This window comes from Oncorhynchus mykiss, chromosome 8 (assembly GCF_013265735.2).
Source record: "Oncorhynchus mykiss isolate Arlee chromosome 8, USDA_OmykA_1.1, whole genome shotgun sequence".
Taxonomy (NCBI): domain Eukaryota; kingdom Metazoa; phylum Chordata; class Actinopteri; order Salmoniformes; family Salmonidae; genus Oncorhynchus; species Oncorhynchus mykiss.
Genome location: NC_048572.1, coordinates 19,151,034 through 19,162,328, shown reverse-complemented (window position 1 = coordinate 19,162,328; position 11,295 = coordinate 19,151,034). Strand labels below are relative to the sequence as shown.

Here is an 11,295-nt window from a genome sequence, read left to right as displayed (position 1 = left end):
ATTTTCTGCTGTATTACTTTAGGACCTTGTTGCAAACAGGATACATGTTTTAGAATATTTTGTATTCCTTCTTTTCAATCTGTCAGTTAGGTTAGTATTGTAGAGTACCTACAGTGTTCTTGATCCATCCTCAGTTTTCTCCTAACACAGCCATGTTCAAAGGGATATGATTGTGATTTTTTTTTTTTTTTACCAATACCCTTTGCGAGGCATTGAAAAACCTCCCCGGCCTTTGTGGTTGAATCTGAGTTTGAAATGTATTGCTTGACTGAGGGACCTTACAGATAATTGTATGTGTGGGGTACAGAGATGAGGTAGTCATTCATAAATCATGTTTTAAATCACACTATTATTGCACATGAACTTATTATCTGACTTGTTAAGCACATTTTTACTCCTGAACGTATTTAGGCTTGCCATAACAAAGGGGTTGAATACTTTTGTAAAAATGTCTAAAAGCATGATTCCACTTTGACATTATGGGGTATTGTGTGTTGGCCAGCAATTTTTTTTTATACATTTAATACATTTTTAATTCCGTCTATAACAAATGTGGAAAAAGTCAAGTGGCGTGAATACTTTCTGAAGGCACTGTAAGGTTCATATTTCAAGCAAAATGTATTTATATGTACTCTTATGCTCTTTATACTGAGCCACTCTTCCATTTAAATGTATTATTATATTCATGATACAAGAAATAAATTGTTTTTATGTTAATCAACAAGGACATTTGCCTACTGTGGAAAATTAATAAATACAAAAACTCAGGATGTGTAAATACTACTGTGTGAAATGTATTCAGAAACATTTAACAATGAATCATTATGAATGGCATCTGATGTTAACTTTGGGACAGGTTGAAACTGAGCTAGTTGGTGTTGGACTGATTTGCTGAATCCTCAGCAGCTGCGTGTCATCTCTTTGAGAATGGAGAAGAAGGTGGAAGCAGCAAACTTAGGGTCATGGACCAGATCCTGTAGGAGCTCCCGGCCCTTCTCCCGAGCCTTGTCAGAGCACATGGCCGAGCGCCAAATCCTCACCAGAGAACCCACTGTCATAAGGAAAACAACAGGAAAATGTGTAAGGATGTGGATGTTTAAGGATGTTTAACCTGATGCAAGTGATGTGTTACTGTAGATCTCTCAATTGAAATGCACTTCATACATTTCACCACTAGAGGGAGACTGCAGACTACAGCAGGGTTCTCCAAGCCTGTTCCTGGAAAGCTATCCTCCTGTAGGTTGGTTTTCGCTCTAACCCCATTTGTAACTAACCTGTTTCAGCTTATCAACCAGGTAATTATCAGAATGAAGTGCGCTAGATAGGGTTGGAGTGAAAACCTACAGGATGGTAGCTCTCCAGGAACAAGGTTGGAGAGCCCTGGACTACATTGTTACAGACTGGCATCTGTCTACCATCTCAATTTGACTCTGAAATGTATATTTCACTCTACTTATCATACAAGCAAAACATATCATTATATTTTCTGAATATTTGTCTTGGGAGACTAAAAGTACTCACTCAGAATCCTGTTCATTCTGGTCATCCAGCCAAAGATATAGAGGGTGTGGTTCTCCTCCTTGGTGAGGTCAGCTATGTTAGGGGCGCTATCCCCCTCCTGAAGCACCCTGCTGGGCAGAGGGCTCATGAACAGCACAGAGTTATTCAGGTTGGACTGGAAGTATGTTGCTGCTACGTAGTCTGCAGAGTTCATCCAGTTTTTGGCGAATGAAACCTCTGGGCTGGAATAGTAGCTCATCCTATAAAGTTCAAAGGTTTGATTTGGACGTACAGTAAGGACTCAATTGTGACTCAAAGTGATTGCATCCAATAATGTTGTTATTTTGTTAGATTGAGGCAAAAGCTGATTGGAGGACAGAGCGTACAGTTTGAACTGAGAGTCATATGTTTAAATGAAACAAAACATTTGTTGTTAGAGTTCCAACAATGAAGGAAGACAAACAGCGCATTGACAACTGGTGATGACCTGCAGAATGATACTATATGTTCATACTCACTTTGCCTTGCAGCTGGTTGAGGCAGTATTCAAAGAGAGCTGTTGACCTGCCCAATAGACACCCAGAATCTGGTCCCTTTTCTCAAAGTCAGAAATCTCAGATACACTCACGTCTTTCAGAGTCTAGAATGGAATGGTAGCATATTAAAAACCAAGACCAACAATTCATTCTATGCAATCACCAATGAGTCACTTATGAATAGTGACTTACACAACTAAAGGAACATACAGATTATGCCTCCTATAGGGAAACGTAGATGCTCATTAAATACCTGGAAGAATTCTTCCCACTTGGCCATAAGGTCTGGATACTTAGTAGAGCACTCTGTGTAGGAGGTGCAGTAGTCCTCTTCTGCCTCAGCTGGTGCCTGTACCTGGACCTGAATGAGACCATCTCCAATCACGTCTTTCTGCACAGCAGCCAGGAACGGGATCACTGAAAGGTAGTAGTTCACACCTGAACAGACAGAGAGGTTACTAATGGTATTTTATTGACAAGCTGTGAATGTTAAAGGTCTAGTGCAGTCAGAATCTATTTTTTTGGTATTATATTGTACAACAGCTGATAAAGTGTTATTTCCTGATAGTTGCCCGTTGAAAGTACAATCTACACAGGACCTTCTAATCAGCAGGTTTGCATGTGCGGGAGTGTCGGCTTTCCATGGTAACATCACCCAGCGATAAATTAGTTAATAGGCCTACAGTATAGCAAAAAGAGTTCCAGACATCTCTGCCAATAACAGCTAGTGTTCAGTTTTACTCTGACCTCTTCTAGACAGTCCTAGCAAATGCTTTTGCTAAAAAGCTATTTTTGTATATTTTTGAAGATTTTAATGGAAAAATATTACAGTAAGGTACTTAATTGTTACCCAGAAATGATTTGATATTGATATAAAAAAAATGACTGCATTGGAACTTTAACTGCACATGTAGGGCCACACACATGGCCTGCATGGTTGAATATGTGTAACACTACTGTACTTACAGGCCCACCAGCTTGTAGCAGAAATGCACATGGGATCTCCTTCCTTTCCACATGTTGTAGCGCCAGTAGGGTCAACCAACCGTCCTATAGGAACAAAAGTCAACATGATTGGTGTACTGTACCACCAAAAAATAATGTGCATATAGTGTTTACATGACAATGTGCATGTACAGTGGCACCCTTGATAAAGATGAGCAATATTGACTGTATAAAATAAATCATTAAAATGCTGAGAAATGAATGGTAAATAATGTATTGTGTCATTTATAATAAAAGTGACTCCAAAATAAGAATAGAATATGTTTCTGAGCACTTCTACATGTGGATGCTACCATGACCATGCATAATCCTGAATGAATAGTGAATAATGATGAGTGAGACATTTACAGAGGCACAAAGATCATAGACATGATGACTTCTCACCGTTACCAATAACAGGGGAGGTTAGCATGTTATATCATACCCCCAAGACATGATGACTTCTCACCGTTACCAATAACAGGGGAGGTTAGCATGTCATATCATACCCCCAAGACATGATGACTTCTCACCATTACCAATAACGGGAGGTTAGCATGTTATATCATACCCCCAAGACATGATGACTTCTCACCATTACCAATAACGGGAGGTTAGCATGTTATATCATACCCCCAAGACATGATGACTTCTCACCATTACCAATAACGGGAGGTTAGCATGTTATATCATACCCCCAAGACATGATGACTTCTCGCCATTACCAATAACAGGGGAGGTTAGCATGTTATATCATACCCCCAAGACATGATGACTTCTCGCCATTACCAATAACAGGGGAGGTTAGCATGTTATATCATACCCCCAAGACATGATGACTTCTCACCATTACCAATAACAGAGGAGGTTAGCATGTTATATCATACCCCCAAGACATGATGACTTCTCACCGTTACCAATAACAGGGGAGGTTAGCATGTTATATCATACCCCCAAGACATGATGACTTCTCACCGTTACCAATAACAGGGGAGGTTAGCATGTTATATCATACCCCCAAGACATGATGACTTCTCACCGTTACCAATAACGGGAGGTTAGCATGTTATATCATACCCCCAAGACATGATGACTTCTCACCATTACCAATAACAGGGGAGGTTAGCATGTTATATCATACCCCCAAGACATGATGACTTCTCACCGTTACCAATAACAGGGGAGGTTAGCATGTTATATCATACCCCCAAGACATGATGACTTCTCACCATTACCAATAACGGGAGGTTAGCATGTTATATCATACCCCCAAGACATGATGACTTCTCACCGTTACCAATAATGGGAGGTTAGCATGTTATATCATACCCCCAAGACATGATGACTTCTCACCATTACCAATAACAGAGGAGGTTAGCATGTTATATCATACCCCCAAGACATGATGACTTCTCACCATTACCAATAACAGGGGAGGTTAGCATGTCTTCGGGGTATGATCTTTTACCCAAATACAAAAAAATTGACATCTTTATTTACAAGAATCTTAAGGGTGTCAATAATTTTGACACATACCTGTTTGAGAGAAGAACGTATTATTATTTTTTTTGAGCATACAAAATAGCTCAGTATTTGAATTATTTATTTTACACATTCATTATTGCTCATCTTTATCAAGGGTGTCAATAATTTCAGTCTCCACTGTATTTGGCTTTTCAAAGCTACTTAACGATTGCCCAACATACCTGATCTGAGTTTCCAGCCCATCTGCAGAGGCAGGCCCCAGAACAGACTGTCAGTCTCATTGGTTCCCATGGAGGCCATGTACTTGTCTGTGGATCCCACCAGTATCCTATACAGACTCATCCTCTGCAGGTAGTTCCAGGGTTTGATTGTGACCACGTTGTCCACCTGAGGCAGTTCTGACAGCTGGCTGGGTGCCTGGTCCCAGAGGATGGGGAGGCCATTTTCAGTGACCACTGCTGCGTTGGCCCACAGGGCAACTAGCTGAAGCAGGGAGAGGGTCCAGATGCACTGCATGCTGGCTACCTTATTAACTGCACACCTAAATAAGTAACAGATCCCCCCCTTTTGTACTGGACTGGGCAATGCACTTTGGACTTACAAAGCCACATGATAGAGAAGAGGTACCAGTGGGGGTAAAACCACGGTAATCACTATTTCTCATCATGCGTTTTTCTGTCCACTCTGCACTTCTGAAGAGCCATAGGACAGAAGTCAGAGAAACAACCAATCAATGTTCATAGACAGTCAGAGACATCAGCCATCAGCAAATGTGATCTATAGAGATGGAAGAGGGTTCATTCATTCATCAGTGATTGCTTCATCATTATTCTAAAAGAGCATGGGCACGTTCCTCTGCCCAGGGGTTGCTGACACATGCCTGATCTTACAACGCCTGGATAGGTATTTTAAGTATCAGCTAACCACATGTGCAATAGTGGGAAAAGTACCCAATTTTCATACTTGCGTAAAAGTAAATGTACCTTAATAGAAAATGACTCAAGTAAAAGTGAAAGTCACCCAGTAAAATACTACTTGAGTGAAGGTATTCTTATTTTAAATATACTTAAGTATCACAAGTAAATGTAATTGCTAAAATATACTTAAGTATCAAAAATAAAAGTATTACTCATTTTAAATTCTTTATATTAAGCAAACAAGAGGACACAATTTTCTTCTTTTTTAAATTTATGGATAGCAAGGGGCACACTCTGACACTCAAACATCATTTACAGTCAGATTAGCGGCAGTAGGGATGACCAGAGATGTTCTCTTGAAAAGTGAGTGAATTGGACCATTTTCCTGTCTTGCTAAGCATTCAAAATGTAATGAGTACGTTTGGGTGTCAGGGAAAATGTATGGAGTAAAATTTTAGCAACCAGGAAATGACGAAACGCTTTCTGCATAGTGCATCTTTAAGTACTTTACACCACTGATCATATGTTATAGCAATCTGTCAGTCAATGGCACAGTCGATGACATGGCACGCAACCATTGGTTGATGCATGCAACGACAGAGCAGGGGAACGCGACCATTGTCTATACCTGGCCTGCCATTGTCGACCCTGCCACGAACTTGTTCACTGTCACTAGCCGGCTACGACCCAGTTACTCAACCCTGCACCTTAGGCTGCTGCCCTATGTACAGTATATAAACATGGAATCACTGGTCACTTTAATAATGGAACACTGGTCACTTTAATAATGGAACACTGGTCACTTTAATAATGGAACACTGGTCACTTTAATAATGTTTTCATACTGTTTTACATATGTATATACTGTATTCTACTATATTCTAGTCAATGCCACTCCGACATTGCTCGTCCTAATATTTACAGTATATATTTCTTAATTTAAAAAAATGTACTTTGAGATTTTTGTTTATTGTTGTGAATTGTTAGATATTACTGCACTGTTGGAGCTAGGAACACATGCATTTTGCTACACCCGCAATAACATCTGCTAAATATGTATGTGTCCAACACGATTTGATTTGATTTGATTTTTACTCCCCTGTGTGATTCCCGTTTGTAAATGCTTGTCTATGTTTACTTTGCAATGTTTTCCAAGGTCAGCTAACAGTAGGCTAGGCTAAGATAAATGTGAAGGTAGACACTGTTGTCTCTAGGATGAACTGAGCCAAACTCTGTCCTGCATGTGGGCTTGGGGTTCCCAGAGTGAACTGACTGTGCTGCTGTTAAATGTATGTGCAACATATACATACGTTTACTTGTGGATGATGTGCTGCCTGACCCTAAAAGATGGAGCTAGAACATTTAGTTAATAGGGAAACACTGTGTTATGTTAGGCAAATCAAGTGTAGATTGATAACGTTGTTGATTAACCATAGAACACATTCAGTGATGCAATATACACAAAGTTGTCCAAACAACTTTTAAAAAGCCTGTGGGAAGGATCCGCTTCAAGAGCAAAACTAGATGTTTGTTCATTCACCTGTGTTGTATGAAACGTGGCTAATGCACCTGGTTGTCAAAACAGACAGTTAGACATCTGGCTGTGTTAGGAGTTAATGAGTCCCCTGGTTGGGCAGGTGTGAACATCATGACTGGTGAGGGCCAGAGGTAGAGTTTACCGTTGGAGAAACTGCACACAGGGACTGACATAATGAGTGGCCTCAAGTTAACAGTCTCTAATTTGACCTGTTCTATTGCATCACATCATAACATATGTCTTTGAATAACAAACACATATTTAGGGGTACTAACCTGACATATGGAAATTGTTTTAAGGCGGTCATACCATGGATCATTTAGATATTTGATTTTGAATATTAGGTTTGGAATGTTCTTTAAAAAAATATATAAAAAATGATTTTATAAAGAATTGAATTTGGCCTTTACTGCTATAGCCCATAGACACAAATTCAATAACACTATCAAAAATAAAAAATAAAAAAAAGAGAGTCAAAAGCAAATAAATAAGGAATATGGTTTTGAAGTATCTGTCCTATATCTAGGAGATATAAGAAAGTTCAGGATATATTTTTGTTTTTCTGGACACATATTTAACTCCTTGTTTTAGTTCACACAAAGCTACCTCCATACTTCCATTCATTTGTATGGGTTACCTTCAGACGTGTCCCGTGAAATGTGTGGGGGTCTTAGAGCAAAACTGAGAAAATAATCATGTTCGTGCGAGTCTCCCCTTCTCACGAAAACACTACATACATTTTAGTGAGAAGACCGATTTTCGGGATGTCTCATGGTCTGACAAACACAGCTGTAGAACCTTCCAGAAGGACAACTGTCTCTGCAGCACTCCACCAATCAGGCCTTTATGGTACAGTAGAGTGGCCAGACGGAAGCCACTCCTCAGTAAAAGGAACATGACTGCCCCCTTGGAGTTTGCCAAAAGTCACCTAAAGATTCTCAGACCATGAGAAACAAGATTGTCTGGTCTGATAGAACCAAGATTGAACTCTTTGGCCTGAATGCCAAGCGTCACGTCTAGAGGAAAACTGACACCATCCCTATGGAAAACTGGTCACCATAGCAACACCCACCCATAGCACGCGCTCCAGCAGGTACAGTGCCTTGCGAAAGTATTCGGCCCCCTTGAACTTTGCGACCTTTTGCCACATTTCAGGCTTCAAACATAAAGATATAAAACTTTATTTTTTTGTGAAGAATCAACAACAAGTGGGACACAATCATGAAGTGGAACGACATTTATTGGATATTTCAAACTTTTTTAACAAATCAAAAACTGAAAAATTGGGCGTGCAAAATTATTCAGCCCCCTTAAGTTAATACTTTGTAGCGCCACCTTTTGCTGCGATTACAGCTGTAAGTCGCTTGCGGTATGTCTCTATCAGTTTTGCACATCGAGAGACTGAAATTTTTTCCCATTCCTCCTTGCAAAACAGCTCAAGCTCAGTGAGGTTGGATGGAGAGCATTTGTGAACAGCAGTTTTCAGTTCTTTCCACAGATTCTTGATTTGTTTTCAGGTCTGGACTTTGACTTGGCCATTCCAACACCTGGATATGTTTATTTTTGAACCATTCCATTGTAGATTTTGCTTTATGTTTTGGATCATTGTCTTGTTGGAAGACAAATCTCCGTCCCAGTCTCAGGTCTTTTGCAGACTCCATCAGGTTTTCTTCCAGAATGGTCCTATATTTGGCTCCATCCATCTTCCCATCAATTTTAACCATCTTCCCTGTCCCTGCTGAAGAAAAGCAGGCCCAAACCATGATGCTGCCACCACCATGTTTGACAGTGGGGATGGTGTGTTCAGAGTGATGAGCTGTGTTGCTTTTACGCCAAACATAACGTTTTGCATTGTTGCCAAAAAGTTCAATTTTGGTTTCATCTGACCAGAGTACCTTCTTCCACATGTTTGGTGTGTCTCCCAGGTGGCTTGTGGCAAACTTTAAACAACACTTTTTATGGATAGCTTTAAGAAATGGCTTTCTTCTTGCCACTCTTCCATAAAGGCCAGATTTGTGCAATATACGACTGATTGTTGTCCTATGGACAGAGTCTCCCACCTCAGCTGTAGATCTCTGCAGTTCATCCAGAGTGATCATGGGCCTCTTGGCTGCATCTCTGATCAGTCTTCTCCTTGTATGAGCTGAAAGTTTAGAGGGACGGCCAGGTCTTGGTAGATTTGCAGTGGTCTGATACTCCTTCCATTTCAATATTATCGCTTGCACAGTGCTCCTTGGGATGTTTAAAGCTTGGGAAATCTTTTTGTATCCAAATCCGGCTTTAAACTTCTTCACAACAGTATCTCGGACCTGCCTGGTGTGTTCCTTGTTCTTCATGATGCTCTCTGCGCTTTTAACGGACCTCTGAGACTATCACAGTGCAGGTACATTTATACGGAGACTTGATTACACACAGGTGGATTGTATTTATCATCATTAGTCATTTAGGTCAACATTGGATCATTCAGAGATCCTCACTGAACTTCTGGAGAGAGTTTGCTGCACTGAAAGTAAAGGGGCTGAATAATTTTGCACGCCCAATTTTTCAGTTTTTGATTTGTTAAAAAACTTTGAAATATCCAATAAATGTCGTTCCACTTCATGATTGTGTCCCACTTGTTGTTGATTCTTCACAAAAAAATACAGTTTTATATCTTTATGTTTGAAGCCTGAAATGTGGCAAAAGGTCGCAAAGTTCAAGGGGGCCGAATACTTTCGCAAGGCACTGTATATCTCACTGGTCATCCCCAAAGCCAACACCTCCTTTGCCACCTTTCCTTCCAGCTCTCTGCTGCCAATGACTGGAAAAAATTGCCAAAATCGCTGAAGTTGGAGACTTATATCTCCCTCACTAACTTTAAGCATCAGCTGTCCTAGCAGTTTACCGATCGCTGCAGCTGTACACAGCCCATCTGTAAATAGCCCATCCAACTACCTACCTCATCCCCATATTGTTTTTATTTACTTTTTTTGCTCTTAGGCACTCCAGTATTTCTACATGCACATCATCCTCTGCACATCTATCACTCCAGTGTTAATTTGCTAAATTGTAATTACTTCACTACTATGGCCTATTTATTGCCTTACCTCCTTACTACATTTGCACACACTGTACATAGATTTTTCTATTGTGTTATTGACTGTACTTTTGTTTATCCCACATGTAACTCTGTTTTTTTGTTTTTTGTCGCACTGCTTTGCTTTATCTTGGCCAGGTCACAGTTGTAAATGAGAACTTGTTCTCAACTGGCCTACCTGGTTAAATAAAGGTGAAATAATTTTAAAAATAAAAAATGGTGTTGGCAGCATCATGCTGTGGGAATGTTTTTCAATGACAGGGACTGGGAGACAAGTCAGGATCGAGGGAAATATGAACAGAGTAAAGTACAGAGAGATCCTTGATGAAAACCTGCTCCAGAGCAATCAGGACCTCAGACTGGGGCAAAGGTTCACCTTCCAGCAGGACAACAACCCTAAACACACAGCCAAGACAATGCAGGAGGGGCTTTGGGACAAGTCTCCGAATGTCCTTGAGTGGCCCAGTTAGAGCCCGGACATGAACCCAATCAAACATCTCTGGAGAGACCTGAAAATAGCTAAGCAGCGATACTCCCCATCCAACCTGACAGAGCTTGAGAGGATCTGCAGAGAAGAATGGGAGAAACTCCCCAAATACAGGTGTGCCAATCTTGTAACATCATACCCAAGAAGACTCGAGGCTGTAATCGCTGCCAAAGGTGTATCAACAAAGTACTGAGCAAAGGGTCTGAATGCTTATGCAAATATAATATTTAATTTGTTTTATAAATTAGCAAACATTTCTTAAACCAGTTTTTGCTTTGTGTTTATGGGTTATTGTGTGTAGATTGATAAGGGACATTAAAAACAATATATATTTTAGAATACAAATAAATAATACAATTAGGAAAAAGTCAAGGGGTCTGAACACTTTCCAAATGCGCTGTACCTAGTTAAACAATACACAAGGTACATTACACACATTTATCTAACCAACAGTATAACCTTTGCCACAAAAAATAACCTACAAATAAACTTTCTGTCCATGATGAGTGTTTCCTTCTTTAGATTTTGAGTCATCTGATGAAATTCCTAGTAACTCGAAAGGGATAAGCAATGATGTTCTGTGTATTTTGTGTAATCTATTACCACATCAGTAAATATAAATAGTCCAGGCTCAAGGTGCATTTGGATCACCCATATTTGAAAGTAAACTAACTGATTGGATGGCCTTGTGACCAATGAAATTGGCAATCATATCATATGACGTAATCTCTCTGATCATTGACTACCTGCAGAGGATGAGTCTGTATAGGATA

At 40.0% G+C, this 11,295-nt stretch overlaps 2 protein-coding genes across 2 annotated transcripts in view; one reads left to right on the top strand and one right to left on the bottom strand.

The window, feature by feature from the left end:
• Positions 1-150, top strand: part of LOC110529549 (protein THEMIS) — an 8,214-nt gene extending 8,064 nt beyond the window's left edge. Inside the window, exon 6 of the mRNA XM_021611808.2 lies at positions 1-150. This exon is cut by the window's left edge and continues 1,043 nt beyond it. The gene's annotated coding sequence lies outside the window, so the exon portion shown is untranslated.
• A 539-nt stretch (positions 151-689) lies between these two features.
• On the bottom strand, positions 690-5,067 carry LOC110529547 (protein LEG1 homolog). Its single transcript, XM_021611805.2, has 6 exons — positions 4,727-5,067; positions 3,003-3,086; positions 2,290-2,474; positions 2,019-2,140; positions 1,522-1,760; positions 690-1,051 (listed from the first exon to the last, which is right to left on the bottom strand). The coding sequence occupies exons 1-6, from the start codon at positions 5,019-5,021 to the stop codon at positions 900-902; spliced, it is 1,077 nt and encodes a 358-aa protein (XP_021467480.1). The 5' UTR covers positions 5,022-5,067; the 3' UTR covers positions 690-899.
• Positions 5,068-11,295: the final 6,228 nt, after the last annotated feature.